Below are 23,762 nucleotides of genomic sequence, written 5' to 3' on the forward strand. Positions count from 1 at the left end.
TTGCCTTCCCACCCCTTCCATTTGCTATCGCTGCTCAGCTGCTGTCCACCCACTTCCATTTTTCTTCCTCTTCTTTGCTTTTCTACTGTAGATCATTACTGTTTTCAGTCTGCTGGCTGTGTTGATCTGTAGCTCCCATTTTTACTTAAAAGAATAGATGTGCTCCTGAAATGTTTGTTACTCATCACTCCACTGGCTGCTAGTAAGAGATGGGAACAAGAAAAAGTATGTTTATAGTAGCATGTAGTTCGCCTTGTACATAGAGGTAATAGTGCCATTAGTTTATGCTAAGCTTCTTGATTGTACAGCATGCAGTTTAGTATAGTATTGTAGGCACTCCTGGGGAATGTTAATAAATACTGCTTTTGATGATAGTCAGGTTTTGCTTGGGTCCATATGAAAATAAATTATCTAAGAATGGTTTCCTCCTAGATTTCTTTATCAGATTTGATTAAAACAAAAGGAAAGCTTTCTCAGGTAGCAATGATGAAGGCTTAACAAAATTCTTTTGATTCATGGTCAGAATTGCTGTAAGTCAGTCTGGTATCATGCCTAGCTATTTACACGTGTTTTGGAGAAACTTCTCTTTCTGTTTTTTTTTTTTTTTTCCTGTCTTTTCTTTTTACCGACAGCAACAACAGAGAACACACAACTTCACCTAATTCAAAAGCTAGGTAAAATGAGATGTGAACAGTTCTATTCCACTGCTTCATTAATACCTCTGTGATAAATGTGGTAGTGTGCTTTCAGGTTTGGGGATTTTGAAAGCACTCAAGGGAGCAATCTGCTTTTTTGAAGGGTTACGCGTTAATGTTACGAGTATGTGAGTGAGTGATAATGTTGATTGTACCTTGAACTGCTATTTTTTATAGCGTTTTCTCCAATTATGCCTATGCTAAGACTTGAGTCTTTGCTCTTCCATGACAGGCGTACAGGGTGAGCCCACAGGTACTGTTGTAAGGGCTTAGCTATTGCTCAGTCCTTTCCATGACTACAGGGTGACTTCTCTTCTGGTCTCCTGCTGTGCAGAACAGGAGCTAATATGGCTGTTAGACTCTGCTTTCCAACCTGACATGTAATATAGTCCTCTCCTTAAAATTTTTAGTTTTGCTTATAAAAGGCTAATCTAGACTTTTCTGATACCTTATTAGGAATCTGGTATATTTTTTTCTGCACATATGCTGTCTAATCAGTGCTGATTTACTGAAGACAGTAGAATCTCAGCCTTCCTGTGAGATGGTGGTGCACAAAGAATGCAGGACAATAGCCTGACTGTAGCACGTAATCTGTAAGCATTGTTTCTTAACATAAGGACTACATGTTTCATCTCCATAGCTAAATGATAGGCTTTGATTCCTTAACCTAGTTAGTGTTTAAAAAAAGTCTGTACTACATTGCCACCATTGTGCTAGAAATTCTGTTGTTAGCAATATGATTGTCAGAGGTCAAGGAAAATTTTTATTTTAAACTTGAAACTTTTTTCAAACAAACTTTGCCTAATCTGGTAAATCTGCCGGTGTCCCAAAATTAAAAACTTTCACTTAGCCCAAGGAAGAAGTGTGTGTAAATTGGGAAAGAAGATACCTGAATACCTAAATCCTACAGTTCTTTCTGGTATGTATCTCACCATTTGCAACCTGCTTTGGATCTTCTACTAATTGGAGGGGGAGATCACTCTCTTATGCCTGTTAGCCCTGTACTTTTGCCTGCCTTGAAATGGCATATTGGTGGCTGTTCATAGTTGAAGGTTCCATCTGTATAGGTCCCTTGAAAACAAGAAAAATTCAAAGCAATTGAGGCTGTTAAGGAAAATAAACAAGGTGATACTATTCTTTTAAAAGAGGGTTTCACTTTTATGGGCTGTTGATTCTGCATTATTCACTGGATGGTTAGATGCAATTAATTTTTTTTTAATTAATTTATTTTTTCTCCAGTGAAGTGGTGGGATTGTCCTAGAGGGGTTCTAGGAGGGAGCAAGTTGGGCCATGAAACTGTAGAACACGAGGATTTTACTATCTGATAGTACTAGAAATTAGGCATATTAATAGTAAAGATAAAATTGCACATAATTGGAAGTCCTTTTTTGGCAGGTATGTGTTTAACCAGTTTCTGACCATAGAATTAAAGTGTGTTTTCTATCTTGAATCAGTTCATATATTACTCATGCTAATTAGAATTCTTGGTGGTGGGTTGTTTTTTTCTTTCCAGTCAAAAACACTTTTCCAGTTTTCTTGGATCAAAGGCAACTTCTATCATTATAATCAAATTATTTGGGATGTGTTTATTCATATTATGTATTTCTTCACCACAACGAATACATTTTTACTGTAGCAAACGTGGACTATATGCTTTTCTAAGTTATTCTCTTGTGTAATTACATTCACTTTTTTGAAGCCACACAATGGGTGTGACTGATCAATATATTGATTATAGTAAGTGTTAAATGAATTTCAGAGGCTAGATAAGTAATCTGAACTGTGTTCATTCCAAAGAAAAATCCTGGTGTCAAGCTGATTTACTGGACTGGGAGTGGCAGGAGTGAGCATGTAGTGCCTGCAGATGCAGTGTGTGCTCCTCTATCACTTGATTTGGTTTTAGCCATGGTATTATTCGACCTCTTTTTACCCTTCTTCCCCTCCTCACCCTATTTCAACTCTTTCTTCTTGTTGCCTATAACTTTCTGATACAAACTTCATGTATTTCTCTAAGGAGGAGTGCAGTTCTGCCATAGTCATCCCATGAGTAGTTCCCAAGCTTGTTCGAGATCTGCCTTGAGTTCACAAGGGACTTGGGACAGCCTCACTCATCCCTTCTGTCAGGCACAGTGATATAGTACTGGAGTCTGTCTAAGCCAAGACAGATACTTACACTGTGGTTTGTCTCCTGTGATTTCCTTGTCTTGTGAGCAAGTTAAAATGCTTTCAGGTTAGAAGGAATGAACCTGTCCCTAAATGTTCTGAACTCCTTTCTTTAGTAAAAGCAGAAATGTTGCAAGACAGCGTGTGATGGAAATGAATGATTTATAGTTTGTTATTGGACTCCTGAGTCTATTTTTATGCTTCTGCATATTTCCTTTTCACTGTATTCCTATGAAGTTTATTTTTAAAGACCTACCCAATTTTGGAGATGAAGAATGCTACTGAAAAATAGTCTTCAAAAAATAGGCTCCTAAACACTGTTAACACGAGCTTCAACCTCGGGTGTTTGTTGAGAGTGTAAAACTTGGAAAAAAACACATCAAACTCAAACGAACCTTTTGAATTAAATAATTTCTTCAAACTCTGTCACAAGTAGATTGTAACTCTCGAACTTTCTTCTTCTTTTCTGAAGACAGTTAAGTGTCGTGTTGGCTTGAGTAAGCCCCGTAGCATCTAATGGAGGAACTCAATGGTCAAGCTCTTCACTGCCACGTAGCTGCGTCTAACGGGTCTGCGTGGCAAGGTTTTGGTAGCGGGGAGCATTACAGGGGTGGCTTCTGTGAGAAGCTGATAGAAGTTTCCCCTATGTCAGATACAGCCAATGACAGCTGGCTTTAAGACAGACCCGCTGCTGGCCAAGGCCGAGCCAATCAGCAATGGTGGTTGCGCCTCTGTGATAACATGTTTAAGAGAGGAAAAAAAAAGTTGTTGGGCAGCAGTAATTGCAGTGAGAGAGGAGTGAGAATATGTGAGAGAAACATTCCTGTTTTTTCAGTGAAGAAGGAGGGGAAGGAGGTGCTCCAGGCGCCGGAGCAGTGATTCCCCTGTGGCCTGTGGTGAAGACCATGGTGAGGCAGGCTGTCCCCCTGCAGCCTGTGGGCAGTGGAGCAGGTGACTGCCTACACCCCATGGAGGGCCCCCACGCCAGAGTAGGTGGATACCTGAAGGAAGCTGTGACCCCGTGGGAAGCCTGCACTGGAGCAGGCTCCTGGCAGGACCTGTGGCCTGTGGAGAGAGGGAAGCCCATGCTGGAGCAGGTTTGCTGCTGGTGACCCCATGGAGGGGCCCACACTGGAGCAGTTGGTTCCTGAAGGACTGCACCCCATGAAGGAGACCCACATTGGAGCAGTTCATGAAGGACTGTAGCCCATGGGAAGGACACTGGAGAAGTCACGAAGGGCTGTCTCCCATGAGAGGGACCCCACATTGGAGCAGGAGAAGTATGTGAGTAGTCCTCCCCCTGAGGAGGAAGAAGCAGCAGAAACAACAGTGTGATGAACTGACCCCAACCCCCATTCCCTGTCCTAAACCCCCATTCCCTGTCCCCCTGCGCCACTCGGGGGGAGGAGGGAGAGAAATTGGGAACAAAGTTAAGCCTGGGAAAGAAGGGAGGGGTGGGAGGAAGGTGTTTTAAGATATGGTTTTATTTCTCACTACTCCTCTCTGAGTTGATTGGTAATTACATTTTTTCCCAAGTCGAGTCTGTTTTGCCCGTGACGGTAAATGCTGAGTGATCTCCCTGTCCTTATCTCAACCCCACAAGCCTGTTATATTTTTCTCTACCCTGTCCAGTTGAGGAGGGGGAGAGTGACAGAGTGGCTTTGGTGGGCACCTGGCATCCAGCCAGGGTCAAACCACCACAATGCACACTCCTCTCCTTAATAGGAGCATCCCTGCAGGGCTGATAGGTGACTGGCATGTACCTGACAAGTTTACAAGAAACATTGCCATGTGGGCAACCTGCGTATGTGCTTTCATGCGATTCAGATGTATTTTCTGTGATATGATGTCATATGATGTACACAGCTCAAGTTACACGATGCAGGGTGGGAGAAAAGTGGGGATCGTTTGGCAGCTTTTGGTGAACAGACATCTAGAGCAATTCATCTGGCTCGTGCCCAGCTCTGTGCCCTGTCTCATGCCTTCCAGAGCAAGGATTGGGCCAGATAAATTGTTCTGATGGGCTGAGTACAATCCAGAGGCCATAGGCTGGATACTTCTTTTTTCAGTGCATGTGTGTGCTAGCTTTTTATTCTTAATTGCCAGAGTTGATAAATGCTGAAACAGCAGCAGATACACTCTTGTGTCTAAGGCCTAGACGCTTAAGTGAAAGTGGAAATACTAGCTTTTAAACCAAAACTTCTTTTTGAATATGTAGACATATTCTGTAACGGAGAGGTGCATAAAATGTACCAGATCTAGAGTAAGTACCACTTAATTTCTTTGCTTCTTCCTTGGATTAGTAGAAAAATAGCTTCCCCTGTCCCAGCAAATAGAGAAGTGGAGCTGAACCTAATTCCCTCATATGTGGAATGGGTTATCTGAAGAGCAGCTAGATCTTAATGGTGGTACTTCGACCACAAGGTGATGGTCTGTTTACTGAACTCTTTATGTGGATGCATAGCCTACCTCCTCTAGGTGAGTTTGAATAGTCCTGCAGTTGGAAAGGCATTTCAGTTTTTAAATATAGTAATCGTTTTTTGCTGCTTAACTACTTCTCCACTGCCTATGGTGTTATGGTTTGGGTTTGTTTAGGGCAGTGGCATTTGAAACTCGGATTCTAATGAAGGACTTCAGGCTCAAGAAATGCACAGAGTTAATGCAAATATAAGGATAGGACCATACAAAGGGAGAAGGGAGACTGCCGTGCCATGTGAATAGTTTCTTTGACATTTCAACAATTTTCTGTTGCTCTAGTTTCATTAGTCAATATTTTTACTGTTGATGATTTACAGTCATAATACATTTTGTACTAAATGCTATTTGAAAGATAAGAGAGAATGACTATGTGGGGTAAGGCTGCAGTGTCTTAGTGGGAACTTTGAATATTTGGGTACCTGAAGATAGAATAGAAACAAAATGGTTCTTAAAATATTTGATTAGCTGTAATGCTCAGGTACAATGTTTTGTGGATTTTGCCCCTCCCCCCCCCCTCCCCCCCCTTTTTTTTTTGATTGCTTCTTTGGTTTTGTTTGGGTTTTTGTTGTTGTTTTTTTACTTGTTTTGCTAGTCCTACCCAGCAACTGGCACTACTTGCAATGTATAAAGCTAAACATGTGCTCAAATAATGTAATTGGGGCACAAATGTGAGGTGTACAATTTAAAATTGTTTTCTTAGTATTTCACATAATATGTCTTTCTAAATAGCACAAATTAGATCGCTATATTAAAAAAAAATGTCTCCTTCCAAGAACCTTTCACATGGTTGAGTTGTGGAATAAATTTACTCTGGAAGTAGAAACTTTTGTCTGCTGCAAAGTAAGCAATTACTGGAAGTATGCAACATAGTATTAGGTTTGGAGCTGGATTCTGACCCAACTTAACTGTGATGTAAGCTCCACTGAATTCCAGAATTCAGTTACAATGAAGGTAAAATGGCTGTGTGGTGATAAAAGTGTTGGAATTCAAAGTTGGAGAATGAGGGTTTTTTTCTTGTTGATATTGGAAACATTTTTTGTTTGTGGGGTTGTTTTTTTTTTTTTCCATTTGTTTATTTTGGGTGGGTTTTTTTAAATAAGCACAAAAAACCTAGGAGTTTCATTTCAACACCTGATGTGTAACTAAAGAAAAACCCCTGCTGGAATGCTATCTTCTCCAGCCCTTACTAGGAAATGCAGTAATTGCTCACTCTTCAATTTTCTGTAAGTATTATAATGAATTACTGCAATAGCAGGCAAGGGAATATGAGGGATATGCTCAGCTGTTATTCATCTGATGCTCAAATACCTGACAGTATTTGCTGTAGTTGCTGGAAGACTTAATTTAAATGGTATTAGGATAGGGCTTTTATTTTGGAAACCAAAGCATAGCTCAGTAATGTCAATCTTTCAGGTGGTCATTCTAGAAAATACTAAACCCCATTGTTTTTAATTCTAAAAATATGCTTAAATGCCTTTCTCTGTCATTGTTCTGATCTACTGGAAAAAAACCCCACCATGCTCCCAAAAAAATATTCCTTATGGTTTCATCATTAGAATAAACAATACATGTTCCTGTTTAATAATAAAAGTTATTTTCATGCTAATATCAGTTGCAGGCATTAAGATAGGTCTTATATTGATCTAATTGCAATTTTTTTCCTTTTTCTATTTTTTGTAGAGGCAAACATTATGTACTCAAAAAATATGTGGTAGTGTTTCAGAAACACCAAGTGAGAACAAACCTGAATGATGACAGGGGGAAGATTTTCAGATTGTTCAGCATCCCTTATAATGCAAATTGTCAGGGAGTTTATAGTTTTCCCTATGATGATTAATATGAAATGATGCCTTTGAACACAAGGCTCTTCACATTTTCTGCTTAAACCTTTTTCTGTATTTATATTTAAATTTCAATTTTGTTTCCCCTCCACAAAGAGTTTTCAATACTGGTGAAGCCAATGACACCAAATTGCAATTTTGTTTCACAACTAGGTGTGAGATATCTAGCCGACTTCATTGGGAAGAAGAATTTCAGAAGAAATAAATGTTGAGAGGCTTGGGAAAATCTATGAGGCAATGAGTGTTTAAGGCATTTTCGGCAAACTACTGAAGCAATTTTAATTGTAGCTTTAAGGTCACCAGAAATTGAAAGATATAGAAAATAATGAAGGTCTTTGGTCCCTAATCAGCTGTTCTTCTTCCTTCCACCACAGTTGGTTAGCACATGACCTATTCTAATAGATTTATCCCCCCCCTTGTAGTTATGTTTTCAGTTCTTTCGTTTTTGTCATGATATAAATAAAATCTTTAAGACTTGTGCATACCAATGCTTAAGAACCATAGACATGCATACTTATATATGCATACATACATACATACATATATATATATATATATATGCATGTCTATGACTCTTAAGCACCATACAGATGGATGCGTTTATTTGGCATAAATTTGGCATCCATTTTCTGAAAAAAAGGTTCTTCTAATTTATGTCTTTTTGATAACCTTGAATTTACTTTTCTTCCACATTGTGCACTCTTAGGCCTGTCTAATGGTGGAACATAAAATGGAGTGCTCTACTTACATCTCCTCCCCTCCCATCACATGATTCGGATCACAAAATGAGCAGCATGGACTGGCTCTGATAGCTTATCTCCTCTCACTTTTTCCTCTCCAAATAATCTGCATTGCTCTTTGCAGTGCTAAAGCTATGGACTAGAATTCATTGTATTTTGTTGCAGGTGGAGCTCTTACTTGGTCATATTCCAGGGCTCTGTAAGGCAAAACAAAAACCCTAGTACTATTCCAGTAAAATTTTGATTGACTGGCTCTACAACATAATAGTAAAACATGGTAGATTTCTTCTCCAAGCTGTGCATTTGCTAGCAGCATGGCAATATGGTGACTCAGTGGGATTTGGGACAAGCAGCATTATTTATGCTGATGACAACATGCTACTTCCCTGGTAAATGTCAAATGGTGTGAATTTGGCACACTTTATAATGTCCTCCCAAAAGAACAGACTGTTTTCTTGGGGAGGAATGGTAAGGATAAAAAACACTATGGCAGAGTTTAATAGGAAAATATTACTAAATTACCACACAAACAATTTTCATGTTGCAATTAAACAGTAAGTAATGCCAGACTTTTGGTTGCTTTAAGCCTTCCAATTTTTTGCATGAGTTTTTGTTTGAATTAATTGAGATATCCCGATTTGGGAAACCTATGCTTTCATATAGCACATGACTGACCTTCTTATATATTAAATTACCTATGTCTCATTGGGGTTTTAATAGTACTGTCATGGAAGCCTCTAATCTTAGTCTTGCAAAATTAACAGCAAGGTCTAAAGATGTTTATTTACTGTTCACTTTTCATTTCATTATAGTAACAACTCTTTGTTATATGCTTGATTATTCTAATAAACAAAATTCTGTGCAAATTTAAAACTACTTTGATTGTAGTACCCTTTTCAGGGTTTCAGGGTTGGTTTGGTTTTTTTGGTTGTTTTTTGTGTTTTGTGGTTTTGGTTTTTTTCATGGTTTTTTGTTTGTTTGTTTTTGTTGGTTTTGGTGTGGGTTTTTTATGTTGTTTGTTTGTTTTTTACTTAGGGAGATTAAGTATCCAAAATGGTGACAAGGCACCTAAAAGTCTTAATTACTGAATTTCCCTGGGTAGGCATGTACAGGACTGACTTGCTGCTTCCAGTGTGTTTGCCATGCATCTTAGGTGGAAAAATGCCTATTCTGTTTCATCTGAATGGCCAGCATGCCTATTAGATACAGCCTCCCACAAACCCCATGTGGGAGTCTGAGAAGGTTTGAGTCCTGCCCCTTCTGTCTTGGAGAATTGTATTAGTAACCAGACTGCTAGGTAGTCCACAGGATGTTAAGTTCCTATTGAATCCTCTCTTGCTATGTTAAATAGTTTAGATGGTGCCAGGGAGAAGGAGAGGAACTGATTCTGGAGCCAGTTTCCCTGTGCATGCACTGCAACAGGAGAGTGAGATTGAAGTGTACAGTATGCCACATCTATAACAAGGAATCAGGACCACTTGTCCTAGAGTATCCAGTAGCCTGGTGGGGAAGCACTTGAGATGTTGGAAGCCTGTGTTGATAGCCTTGTGACAGTCAGGGCAGATTTAAGAAAAGGTCTCTTGTCACCAAACCTGTGTTCCCATCCTAGTTGCTGGGTTACCATAGAGGTAGACAGAGTCTTTTTGTGAGTGTCTTTTTACTGCGACTTAGCTATCAAGCTTCAGGTAAGAGCTCAGAGCTGAAAGCATTGGGTGCAGTTGGATGGATGTTTCTGCAAAGGCATGTAATTTCAGTTGTGATCCTACCCAGGGCATTTGTCTCCAGCTTTTACAGCTGCATGCTGGATGTGGAAGTGTTAGCTCTCCTCTGCTAGGACTGGTACCAGATGGTGCCGTTGTGACTTGTAAATTCTGCTGTGAATTTGTCCCTGAGAAAATAGAAGCTACTGCTTTAAATATTGTACTGTATCTCTCTCTGGGACAGAGGCTACTTTAGTGATATTCCGTGTAAAAGATCTGCTACGGATCTAAAAAATGTATTAACCTGCAGCAATGAACTCTGTTTAAGTAAACAAATGGTGCAAAAGCAGCCCTGTGACCTTGCATAATGTTGCTGTGAAGGTCTGTCCTAGGATGAGGCTGACACAGGTCTTCTGAAGTGTCTATATATCCAACCCGAGGGCTGCTCAACTATTTTCCGAAGAATGCTGAGGCAGATTAGAAGACTAACTCTGAATTATGTTGCAAATACATAGCTTTAGTCTTAATGTGTACCTGTTTATCAGAGTTGATGGTGGCTGTGCTTCCTAGTGGCCAGAGGGCCTATGAAGGGGAATTTTGGCACTGAGTACTACTGATTTTCTGTTAGCTGAGGCAGTAGGAACTGCTTATTTTGTATTCACATCACAACAGGATGTATCCATCATACAAACTAAGAAACAATTTAAAATTGCAGAGACTGATTTAAAGCTGCTATGTAGAACGCTAACAGGCTATAGGAAGGTGCTCTTGAGTTGTATGAAGGAGCTAACTGTAAAGTGCTGTACCAACACAAGAATTTCTCACAGCTTGCAGTGTTCTCGGTGCTTATGTTCTTAAATACAGTCCTAAGGATAAAGTTGCCTGATGCCCTTGTAATCACTTTTATCATTGCTGTATTCTCCCCAGGACTTGGTATGTGACTTCTAAACAATGTTCTTTTTTGTTTTACAAGGTTCTAGGTTGGCCTTATCATAGGGAATACTTGCTGTGGTTGTTACCCGCTCTCTTTGTTCTGTAACAAGATGTCTAAGTTTGTCAGTTCAGTATTGTATATTGCTGTGCTGATGATCCCCTTCCCGTGAATCTCAGCTCAGCTGCTGCACGCTACTTTAGTTCATGCTAAATTTGCAATCTTGACTTCGTTGAAGTGCAAAATTGGCTTGCTTGTCAAAAACTGGTAATACATACAAAACAATCCAGTACTTTATTTTTTTGGCTCAAGTCAAGGCTTATGTAGGCTTAGAGAAAGTTTCAGAATTTCCACATTATGTGAGCAGCTGTTTATAGTGTGCAAACCTTGTTAAATATTGAAGAGTTTAGATTGACTCATATTTGCGCATCATTTTAGTGCAGTAGTAAACAGCAGTATCCATCAAAGTTGAGCTTAAATGGAAAAGCAAATGATCTATGAATTAATTTTTGGTAATAGGTTTGTTGTAGGTTTTTTTTTTTATACATTCTATCATAGAAGCTGACCATCAAACTTGCTCCATGAATCTGCCACAGTGTTTAACAATAAATTGTATAGATTTATGCTCAAGTGTGCTAACAGCGTTGTTCATTGTATTATTCATGCTCAATTGCATGTGAATCCACTTGTCAAGGGAAGGATACAGCAGTAATTACCACATTTTACACATGCCTTGAGGGAGGTTGGTTTAGTTACCCTATCTTCATGCCAAATAAAATGAACTTTCTGCTTTGGGACTAGCAAAAAGACATCTTAGATCAGGACTTTTTACATAGGAAGAATTTGTACTGAATGTATCGTTCGCCACTTCAGTTCTTTTAAAGATAAAAACCATGCAAAATAGCATGTGATGCTTAAAATTAAAGCAAGATCTCTATGCTTTTTAATACAGTAAATATTTCAAAAGCTTTTTGCATACTGCTTGCTGTATGACAGAATTTGTCTGACAGAATTTGAACCTCCTGTCCTATCCTACGGCCCTCCACCTGCCTAGTAATGTATGCTGGTATGCTTATGCATAGGATGGGAGCTTTCTAACTCTCTTGGGTTTTTTGTTTGTTTGTTTGTTTGTTTTAATTGTATGGACTAATGAAATATTAATTTGGATAGAAAGGAGGAGTGATTATCAATCTTTTCTGAGAAAGACTGGAGTCTGCATTTCCCTATCTTTGGTCAATTCCTTGGCTTTGTTAGTGCAGTCACCTATCTACCTCTGGCGTGTTGTACCTGTCCCTAAATCAGTCTTGGTGATAAATGTTTGAAGTCAGAGGCTGAAACTTAGCTTTAACTGTTGTGAGTCTTGGCTGTTAAAAATAAATAGAGTTGAAAATCAAATAGGAGATTGGTGTTGTAGATTCTTGGCATTAACATGTCGCAGCTAGCCGCGGAGCTTTATCCAATGAAGATGTCCTACATGTAACAAAATACATATTTTGAGATTATTATCAGAGCTCTTCAAAACTTTTTTCTATGCACGGGCAGGAATTGTGCTGTCAGATCACCCAGGATTTTGAAACTCTCATCCATAGTGTTTCGGTCAGTTAACTATCAGAGGGTGGATTCTCTTGACAGGATCAATAGCAACAAGGTTTCCTCTTGAAGGAGCAATACAGCAAAGGAAAGTGCTTACTACTTCTGGTTTGGTGGTGGTTGCGAAGTGTGGAGTTGGCTGGACCAAGTCAGAACGATAGGCTATTTCAAAGGAAGGGTAAGGCATCATTTATGTAAGCAGCAAGTTGCTGTGTTTATAGAAAGGCAATCTTTATGAAATGTATTAAGACTGGCATTGCAGGCTGTAATATACCGCATTTTATGGTAGCTTCCAGGCTCCCATTTTGCATTGCCGAGCTACACCGTTTTAAGTGTCTCCCAAAAATCTCACTGAAATGCCTCCAGAAAAATCAGATCCTTTCTTAATCTAGAGTGAGAATGTAAAAAATGTGGACTCAGTATTTCCTGTGGAGCCCCATCTGGACTAGCACAGCAGCTCTTTGTTGGCTCAGGATAATTGAGTGGTTTCCTGACTTGCCCTCAGAAAGGAATCTTTACTTGGATAATCCCTTCATTTCTTGCGCTGCATTTTAATTTGGCTTCCATTTGATTTTCATGTTGTGTTTCTTGGTTTTGTGCCTGTTGTGGGCTGACCTTCGCTGGATGTTTGATGCCCACCAAGGCTGCTCTATCTCTCTGCCTCCTCAACTAAACAGGGGAGGGAAAATATAACAAAAGGCTTGTGGGTCAAGATAAGGACAGGGAGATCACACACCAATCACTGTCACAGGCAAAACAGACTTGACATGGGGAAAATTAGTTTAATTTATTACCAATCAAATCAGAGCAGGATTATGAGAAATAGAACCAAATCTTAAAAACACCTTCCCCCTACCCCTCCTTTCTTCCCGGGCTTAACTTTACTCCTGATTTTCTTTAGTTCCTCCCCACCAGCAGCACAGGAGGACAGGGAATGGGATTGTGGTCAGTTCATCACACATTGTTTCTGCTTCTTCCTGCTCAGGGGAGGACTCCTCACACTCTTCCCCTGCACCAGTGTGGGGTCCTTCTCACAGGAGACAGTCCTCCATAAACTTCTGTAACGTGTCCTTCCCATGGGTGGTGGTTCTTCATGAACTGTTCCAGCCTGGGGCCCATCCATGGGGTGCAGTCGTTCAGGAGTGGACTACTCCAGTGTGGGTCCCCCATGGGGTCACAAGTTCTGCCAGCAAACCTGTTCCAGTGTGGGCTCTTCTCTCCACAAGTCCTGCCAGGAGCCTGCTCCAGCATGGGCTTCGCATGGTGTCCCAGCCTCCTTTGGGCATCCATCTGCTCCAGTATGGGGTCCTCCACAGGCTGCAGGTGGATATCTGCTCCCCTGTAAACCTCTGTGGGCTGCAGGGGGACAGCCTGACTCACTGTGGTCTTCACTGGGCCGCAAGGGAATCGCTGCTCTGGTGCTTGGAGCACCTCCTCCCCTTCCTTCTTCATTGACCTTGGTGCCTGCAGAGGTGTTTCTCTCACATGTTCTCACTCCCCTCTCCAGCTGCAGCTGTGCAGTAGCTTTCTCCCTTTCTTAAATACATTTTCACAGAGGCGCTACCACCATCACTGTTGGGCTTGGCCTTGGCCAGTGGCGGGTCCATTTTGGAGCCGGCTGGCATTGGCTCTATCGGACATAGGGGAAACTTCTTGCAGCTTCTCGTATTCTCCTCCCCCCACTGCCAAAACCTTGCCACACAAACCAAATACAGTGCCTCCAAACCAAAAGCTACTGCTAGGCAGTAGGTTTGTGTTTCTTGCTGTTGTTTTTAAAGACTAAAATAATTTTGGGAGCAGCAAATACTTTACATACGTTGGTCAGGTTGTCGTTATCAGACTATCCTTTTACTAGAGGTATGCACCATAGCTGAAATGTCTGTGGAATGTTTTGCTTAGTACAAACTGAATGTCGCATTTTACTATGTTTTGCAACGTGGCTTCTGCTGATGTCAACAGAATTTGGTTCATTAAGGCTTTGGCCATGGAATCAGCCTTGTTTAATATTTTTATTAGTGACATTGGCACTGATCTTCGGATGATGTAAAGTTATGAGATGGCATCAGTAGAGAAGAGGAATAGAATAATGTAGGAAGAAATGAGTTTAGTTTAATAACATTGAATAGAGGAATACATAGGGGTCATATGTATCCAACCGTTAACAAGAATTTTTACTAGAAACTTTTCAACTGGAGAAATCAAAAAGGAGACACGCCTGAGTGCTTTGAAGGAGGAGAATGAGCTGTCGTCATGATATAGTCTTGAGTAAGGCAAGTGCAAGAAAGGGATATATGAGGGGAGGTGGTGGGCAATGTGCTGGCAAGGCCACCCTGGCAATGAGCGTGCATTCTGACAGGGCACGGATCTGGGTGCTCACCATTCACAGCGGGAATGATGCTGCTGCCATGTTAAAAAAAGAAGCACTGAGGTAGGCTGCCCACCTCTTGTTTTGCTGCTGTGTGCCAACTCCACAAAACCAACTGAGGACAGGAGTTGGAATATGTTCCCCTTAGACAGGACTTCTGAGTACATAATGTATTGGAGCTAAGCACTGACCCAGAAGTTTTTCTATCTCCAATATTGAAGTTGCTCCCAGCACTGTTAGAGTGAGTATTAATGGTCAACAGGCTGCTCCAGCAGTGGCCAAATCCCCTGCCTTTGTAACGTCTCTTTCTAGGGAATGTGCTTGTTTCAGTATGTTTCAAGGACAAGGTTCAATTCAAGAACGCGACTACACACTGTAACAGTGATATTATGCAAGAACAACCAGGTTTCAGTGATATGTTGTCTGTGGAACATGTTAGAAATTCCATTTCTAATTTACATGATCTGAGTGCTTGGAAGGTGATTTCCAGAGAATTGACAAGAAATGTACCCATATTTTTGAGGATTGTTGTGTAGTGCTACGTTGTGATATCTTACAGTGTGATCTATTTGGGCTTTATGTGTACATTGTAATACTTAGGAGGAAACTACATTTCTGTCTAAACTTAAGGTTCCTGAAGTACTGGAAATTTTGTGTATCAGTGGCAAGAAGAAAGAGAATGCCCAGTAGACTTTTAAACAGTTACACATTTGGACCATTTGAACTAGTATAGATAATTTTATTCTAGAATAAACACTGTAATGGGTCATGAGCAGTGGATTAAATAGCAACAGCTCTTATTTGGTCGCTTAGATGACAGCCGAAGTGGGGGGAAGAGGAGGTATTACGCAAATGTATAAATGGAAACAAGTTCCAACAAAAGAAATGGAGGTGACTGGAATGTGAGAAGGAGCCCGGCTGTCTTACCAGTGTCTGTGGTTGATGATGCTCAGAAAGGAAGGATACTGAGGTGGTCATTGAAAACAGGTGATAGTACAAGTGAGCAGGAGCGTTAAATGGTGCCTCTGTGAATTGCACTTAATTCTCTGTTCTACTCTTAGGACCATTCTTTCATGGTTGCACTTGGAGTGGTTGAAGATGTGGTACTTCTATTCTCCAGCAGCACCACCTCTAAGCTACTGGTCTAATGTAGGCAGAGAGCAGGAGAGAAGTGAGACATGCCTTAGTACCAATGCAGATCTACTTTGCAAGCTCTGTCCCAGCCCGATGGCTTTTACTCCCCAGGCACTGCTTGAGGGCTTTATGATGGGAGAACCTTACTTGAGCAAAGCCAGGTTGTCCAAGCATCTGCATGTAGAAGGTAAAACTCTCCTCCTCTCAATGGCTCTACTGCGAGCTTCTCCATAGCACAGAGCTATTGTTTTGGATGGTGAACACTGGTGACTTGTATCTGCTTAGCTTTGCAAGCCTTCGAGTGACATGCAATACTCCGTCAGGTATTACAAAGTTTCTCGTAAATGCACTCCTGTTCTGATTGTGCTTTATAATTTCAATTTAGCAGTCTTGAAAGCTGCTTTACTATTCCTCAGTCATTGATGACCCTAGTGTGAAAGTATCCAAATTTCACACCTGTATGTACTTCTGCACTTCCCAAAGAGTGACTCAGGCTTCTCTTTCAAAAGGTACTATTAGTGTTTTTTCAGGAAATACCGTTTTCATCTGATGTTTATTCCAGTCCTCTGCTTCTTTGGATTGCAGATGCAGAAAAACAAATAAAAGGCATTGACACACTTCTATGCAGAAAGGAAAGCTGTGAAACCTAAGAGGGATTCTTTGATATATCAACCATGAGCTGGCAAATACATCAGCCATGAACTGGCATATAGCTGTGACAGCTTCAGATAAATTTAGGCCAGCAGTATTGCCAGTGACTGATTTGTACCGTAATTAACAGGATTTGGGGCCAGCATTCTGGCCATGATGGGAATACTGGAGATGTCAAGGGATTTGATTTTTGATTTTTAAGGTTTTTTAAAATTCTTTTTTCAGATTTTTTTTTCAGCTCCCATTTCTCTCTTTCCTTGAGCAAAACAGCTAATCACAACTGATGCAGCAGACAGACATGGTTGTCACTCTTCCCACTACTCAAGGTACTAGTACCTTGAATAACATCTGAGTTGTTCTCCGTTACTGCTCTGGCACTTAGCTGAAGAGAATTGCCGTTGCATGAAGGAGAGAAGAGAGACCTCTGCCCACTTTCTCTCGCTTTTCCTTGTGCTGTGAGATTTGGCAGTGAAGGGAAGGAGAGCCAAAGGCACAGTAGATGTGCTGCAGGGCAGTGCTTGGGAATGGTATCATCAGAGAGGTGCAAAACATGTGATTTTTGGTATATAACAAGTGATTGATTTGTCCTGCCTGTATTTAGACCTGTATTGCTGCTGTTGAATATGCATACCCTACCTACCATTAAATCTTTGTCTCTTGGAAGGTGGTGAGTGCAGAAAATACATTCACATATTGTATCTAAAATATAATATATGTTTTCTTTTATATTTTATATATAATATGTTTTATATTATATTTTAGGTGCAGGGCTGAAGGTTCAAAAGTCTGTTCTTCAGGTACCCTTCCAGAAGGAGGTTCAGGAGATGTTAGGCTTTCCCTTAAATGCAGAGAAGAAAGACAGAGCCTGAGTCTCACTCCCAAAAGTCAGTAAAATATTAAACTCCACTGGATTTCCCATCTGTACTTCCTTATCTGTATATGAGTTTCTCATGCAGCCTGATAAGTACTATTTGGCTTAAGTATATCTTTCAGAAAGACAGCCAGACTTGCCTGAAGACATCAAGTGATGGAGAATTCACCATTTTTCTTAAAATAATGGAAAGGAGTAGTTGGTGAAAGACTGATTTATTCACTGGTTCAATTTAGAAGGAGAATGTATTGCCTGTGGTTGATGTGAAAAAGCACTGCCTTTATTTCTGAAAGAACAGCAGTCGGGTAACTTGGTTTGGTAAATACTTGCATTTTAATAACATCCACTCTAGAAGACAGACTAGAGTTCCTAATATATGGTAGTTACTTTTCTGAGGATATAAAGCAGAAGTAAACCATCATGGCTGGTAGGTTGTGTCTCTAAAGTTTTTATATCATCAGGGTGAACGTCAGAGAATTTTGTTTTGAGCACTGGGAAAAACCCCAACTCTTAACCCAAGAATCCTTAGCCTCATGGTATTAAGTTTACATAGGTACCACATCACATGGAGTGTGATGCATCATGTGTGTTCACCCTGGTATTCCAGCCACAGGTAAAAGGAACTATTGTTTATGTCTGTATATGCTATTAAATCTATTTTTATGAGCATGTGGTATCTTTGTCCTTTAGGATCAAGCTACTGGTATATTTTTGAGTATTACTCTGATAGTGCTTGATTGTAAAGTTTCCATTGCTTCTGTTTAAGTGTTTATTTTAAGAATGACTAGTATTTTTTTTAACTTTGCAGAGTACAGATGCCAATTCAAATGTGAGGAAAAGAATGAATGCCACAGTACAGTCCGAAGCTGATGGTGGGAGCCGAATTGACACAAGACACAGCTCTATCCAACCTCCCTCTGTAGCTCAGGGGTCTTCTGACATTACACCCCACTCCCTTTCTGCATCAAGTCCCAACCCTTTCACACGCATCAATGCATCAGAGACATTATCTTCTGCAAGATCTACCCCTCCAGCTCCTCCTTCTACCCCAATTTTAACTGGATTTGTATCCCAGCATGCCACAGCTGGATCCCCTTCCATTCAGCGCTTGCTTGGATCTAGACTGGAGCAGATTCAGACCACCACACCTAATACATTAGGTGCAAAGCCATCTGCTGTCACACCACCTGCTCCCCCTGCCTCCCACTCTGGCACGAGTAAGATAGACAAATATGCACGCATTTTATTTCCTGTTACCTTCGGAGCATTTAACATGGTCTACTGGGTGGTGTATCTATCCAAGGATACCATGGAAAAATCGGAAAGTCTAATGTAGTTTTGCTGCTATGTAGTAGTTCCTAAATTATACTCACATTTGATGCAGAGTTTCTTCTTTTGAAACTATTTAAAAAGATCAATAATTCTTATTTATAAAAGCTGTGTGCTACTTTCCCGTTGTAAAGGCTGGAGTTATTGGGGATAATTAGTTAATTCCTACCAGAGTAATGGGTAACAGATTTGTCTTCCTCCCTTCAGCTAGCAGTGAACCATCAGTCTCTTCAGACAGATTACTCTGGCTACACAAAACTTGCCTTTGGGAGGAACATGCACCCCAAACAAATCCAAGGCAGAGGTGCACAGCTGTGCAGTGGAACACATCTTGACTGCTAGGAATACACACATTGATTATTACAACTCGCTGAGGCACATAGCACTGCTGTCTGGACACAGCATTGCATTCTTTGAGTGCAAGGTCCATGTCCTGAATATTTTGTCAGTGCTTGCTAGAAAAGGACTTTCCCTGCTAGGTTAAAATTGGCAGAATGGGGGGAAGAAAATGGACAGTGGAAAAAGAAAAGGAGGTCCAGCCTGGGAGAGTGCAACTCCAGAAAAGTTATGCAAAGGAGTTGTAGAGCTCCGTATATTTTTACTAAGTATTATTTTGTGTTGCAACCTGGGAAATTCTCACTCCAAAATAAGAATGAGTGAACCTTGTAAAATCTGAAATCTGATGTAATTCTCAAATTTGGAGATTTTTGTTTGGTAAGGTGATCTTAAGTGTGTGATTCTTCTTTGACCTTCCTGACCAGCTTGAGTGGATATATTCCTAGGTTACGTCCGTTGTAGTAGATGAAGACCAGACCCACAATGTTCAACTTTTTATTTGAATTCTGTTTGTTCTTTCTTTGGATATTTGGAGTTTGTTAGTTTTTTCTTTTTTTTTTCTCTCCTATTTTTCAGTCACACACCTCTGACTTCCTTTGAACATCTATTCGCCCCCACCTTTATATAATGTTTGAGTCAAGTTAAATTTTCAGCACAGTTTTAAAAGTGGCTTCAAAATTAATCAAAACAAACTTTCCTGTGCTTTGATGAGTGTGGCTATGGCACATCTTTGAGTGAATGAGAGACACCCTTTTGTGAAGGAATGCTGTGACATAAATAAGAAGAGAAAGTTTCTAGGTGGAGCCTGGGGAAAAATGTTTATTTATGATCTGTTTGTTTCTTTTAAACTAGATAGATGCTTTTCTTAGTGGCTCGAATGGCAATATGCAAGCAGGCAACTTTAATAAAGAATTTAATAGTTTAAACCTCATAAGTCTTGATCAGAAATGTTCTTTTCACCAGAATGGGTGGAAGATATGCTGGCAATAAATCTGAAAACCATCTGGCTGGGCAAATGGTTAGCATTTCTGTGCAGGTGGCTAGTGAAAATTAAAGGTCAAATCCTCTGCTTTGACCTGTCTGTGCCTTTAAAGGGTCTGGACTAATCCTTAGCTTCAGTTGATTGGAATAGCAGACTGGTAGCCTATTGTCAAAGTTTTATGCTAGGAGGCAGATCGGGTGAGTGTTGAGTGGTTCTGTGCCCAGGTAATGATCAAGTGACTGATGGAGACCACAGGCATCTGGGGTAATTGAGGACATGCATGAGACTGCCCTAGACTATGTTGCTACAAGAATCAGAGTAAAAAAGACCCCATAGTGGTGAAACTATGACTGTAAATCTGTGCCTCTTTCTGTTTCTTCAGTTCATGGCTGAGAATCTGACCTTTAAATTACAGGACCGGGGAGTCTGCAAGAGATGTGCACTACAGCATGTAGTATGGATCCCAGGCTGCTAATTCATGTATAGCATTAGACTGTTGATTATAGAATGCACAGGGTGTGGGAATGTCTTACATGTCTTTATTATGATGTAGTGATAGAAAGTTACCTTAGTCTTTTTTTACTTAAGTGATGCTCTCAAAAGGCCAGGTATGGTCCTTTCCTTTTTTGTCTTTTACATCTAGAAGAAGTCTGAGATTACAACACTCTGTAGAAAACTGTTACATGTGCCATAGCACAGAACTGGGAATGGAACACCCATGTGAGATGTCTGACTGCTGTAGTTTGTGTCTTTGGATGTATCTCTAGTTGCTGTAGCTGTTTCTGCCCCAATTTGGTCACATTATTGCAGATTGTCAGAATAGAAGAGAGTGTTTATTTATTTTATTAAGCTGGAAGGAACAAAGCTAATCCTCTGGTAATTACTGATCATAATTGCACAAATGATAAAATATTTCTAGTATGAAGAACGATGGCCTTCTGTGTTAAGAATCTAGTGTTTGCGCCAGAAGCTACTGAAATTACCCTTTGCTTTCCTCTATGATGAAAACCAAGGATGTTTTCTCTCAGGCAGAGCTTTAAATGATTCACTATAAACAGCTGTCTCTTCCTTCCACCCATCCCTGTATACTGATTGTATAATCAGCTTTTTCAGTGTATTGTTCAGTAGGATCAACACTGGTTCAGGTTGTTTGACCAAGAGTGGTCTAAATGTGCTACTTGGAGTCACTTGCAGTTCCTGTTTCATTTTAGACTTAGAAGGAGGAAAAAGGGATTGCAAAAATTAAGATTCCAAATATTGATTTTTATGCTGCCATTTTAGAAGAAATTTTTAATGATACCACAGCAAAAAAAAAAATCTATTTTTATTCTGTCAGTGTATTTCTGAAATACCCTCCAGCACTTGCATGCCTACTTTCAAAATGAGATATAAAAAAAAAATAATCTCACTGTGAGTCTAGGACTAATTTATTGTAATGTGCTACATTTTTTTGTGTTACAGCATATGAAGAAATTACCATAACTAGCTTTCCAAAGTACTTATGGACAATGTAAATAGGAATTTATTGTTAACAGTGGTTCTTCATTATATTTAATCTTCTCATAGAGTGATCAGAAACAGTAAAGAGCCTGCAGTATACTCAGTAACACTGGCAGGTTCTGAATACTGTGTAATTCAGAAGCACAAACAAAAGCAGGAATATGCTAAATATAGTGGCCCAAATGTTCAACACTGCTAAATAAAATCCTAAGGGAGAATGTTGCGGGTGTCATTTCAGTGACCAAATGGCCTATTATGGATGAGTTTGAGCGAGATGAACTCTATAAGAGCTATTTTTATTTTTATTTTTTTCTGTTGGCTTTGTCAGACAATTTATTTTTTTTTGACACTGTCGTAGTGATTTAAAACTAACCAAACATTTCAGATAAGCCATCTCTATCAACAGGAAAGGAAACTGAATAGAAATCAAAACAAACCTTACCAGGAAACAGAGAAAGATCTCCACTGTCTGTTGTTTCCTCAGAGACACTAACAGCAGAACTCCCACAGATTGCAGTGATGCGGCCCCAACCACTAGCACAATCATTTGAGAAAAACGGTTAGAAACTCGATTCAGGAAGATGGCCTTCACAGGAAATGAAGTATATTTTATAGTCAATTGTGAGCAACGTTGAATTTCTGTCAGCCCACTATTAACACATTTCACTGCAATTGCAAAAATAATGAAGCCAAACAAGATGGCAAACCTAGACCCCAGCCCTCCATGGTGGCCTTGGCTCTTAGAGCTCACCAGCAGAACTGGAGTCTGTTTCTGCTCCTATTAAATGCGCTTGTCTCCATCAAATGGATGTTGGTGGTGCATTTCTTCTTCTACGTGTCTTTTAAGGGGAAAAAAGCAGACTTCGTAAACTGTTTAGTCATCCACTCTACGTTACCCTGTGATCAGTCAAGTAGACCATATGACAATTGAATGAAAGAGGTAAATAATTTAATAAGAAACATGATTAGAGCTTTTTTGGTTAACAGGAGTTACAAGTTATTGATTACAGTGTCCAAGTATAGCCTTTGGCATCTCATCTTTTTCATCATTCATGATGCAAAAAATTGGGGAAACCAAGTAACTATACTTAATAGGATTTAACCATGTTTGTACAGAAAAGTGAATGAACTCAGCTTTTCAATATGCACGGAATTCTGTCTCCTTCCACTTCCTTATGTACCTCCTGTATGTCATTTGGCCACAGTGTACTTTATGCTGTAGTACAGTGGCTGTGTGCCATGTGAGAACATTGCAGTATACAGTGTACATTTATCCAGTTTATCCAAAGCCTAACATTCCCATCTCCCTTGTGCTATTGGAAGTGGAGGGAAGGCCAGAGTGGAAGAAATGGCCATGCAGGTTGTGTAAGAGACACATATTGGCCACCTGGGATGTTTTCCCATAGATTCTACAGGACATTTCCTAGGAGAATCTTTCGCGGTGTGAGAAGCCGGAGCACGGGTTCTGCTATAGAACACACTTCTTCCAAATCCAAAAGCTTCCAAGATATCTGTTTAGCAAGCAAAGTAGATCATGGACTTTGCACACTGAGCTCCAGAACTTTTGCTTGACCCAAATGATTTAGGAGGAAAGAAATTTTGGTGAGTTTTTCCTTGTCTTCCTGGGACTTGCCAATAGGGCTTGACTGCACTGAAACAGATAGGCATTGTGTGGCTAGCACTGTTGGGATTGTAATGCAGACAGCTGACAAAAATTTGCCCTTGGTTTTGTTTAATCCTAACATTGAATAACAGATTAGGAAAATGGCAACTGTAGTGTTGGGAAGCCTAGGTGAAGTATAGTGTTTACTGATGGTTTGGATAAAACCAAGGATGATCAGAGTTGTAGAAGTATTACAGAACTGCAGAACTATGCGGCAGTAAATTCTTGCGGTGGGTCAGTGGGGAATGGGGAGAATAGGAGGTCTTTCTCTTCATAGTCTGGCAAGCATAAAGCAATACAGCATTAAGTTGGAGGAGCAAAACTCTGTAAATAAAATTTCTAACTCAGTGAAAATCCAAAGGGTATATAGTCTTATGTAGGTCAGTATTAAACAACCCTCACCCACCCCAACCTCCCCCAAACTAGGAAAAAATCCAGGAAAAAAGAAGCCAGTTAAATGACAGTAGCTTCTTTTCTCCCCAGATATATTTTTTATTTTTTCAAGACCTTATATGTCTTTGACTGTGTGATTCCAAGGTAAGTTACTTTTATTTATATTGTTGTAAGGACCTGTGCTGGTATCCACTGAAATCAATATGTGTTTTTCACTGACTTCAATGCACTTTAAACAGAAGTTTACTGGAAGGAAGAATGCATTGTTTTGAAAGAGTCTGATATGTGTTAATTTGTCCAGTCTTCTTTTGTAGGTCTCTCATCAGAGTAAAAATGTAGCTTTTTTGGAGAATGTGATTCTCCATATTTCGGCATGTTCTGAGTAAATCAGACTCTAAAA

The 23,762-nt window shown here is 40.1% G+C and overlaps 1 protein-coding gene across 4 annotated transcripts in view; it reads left to right on the plus strand.

The window, feature by feature from the left end:
• GABRA4 (gamma-aminobutyric acid type A receptor subunit alpha4) overlaps positions 1-18,495 on the plus strand; it is a 39,150-nt gene extending 20,655 nt beyond the window's left edge. For 3 of the 4 annotated variants that reach the window (XM_086464456.1, XM_086464457.1, XM_086464455.1), the window contains one exon: positions 17,968-18,495. In XM_086464456.1, coding sequence (XP_086320582.1) covers positions 17,968-18,495 — 528 coding nt within the window. Of the gene's footprint in view, positions 1-17,712; positions 17,773-17,967 lie in introns of all 4 variants that reach the window. The other variant, XM_086464454.1, reaches the window with a different exon arrangement.
• The last annotated feature ends 5,267 nt before the right edge of the window (positions 18,496-23,762 follow it).

The sequence above is a fragment of the Leptosomus discolor genome, chromosome 4 (genome assembly GCF_034619465.1).
Source record: "Leptosomus discolor isolate bLepDis1 chromosome 4, bLepDis1.hap2, whole genome shotgun sequence".
NCBI classification, from domain to species: Eukaryota; Metazoa; Chordata; class Aves; order Leptosomiformes; family Leptosomidae; genus Leptosomus; species Leptosomus discolor.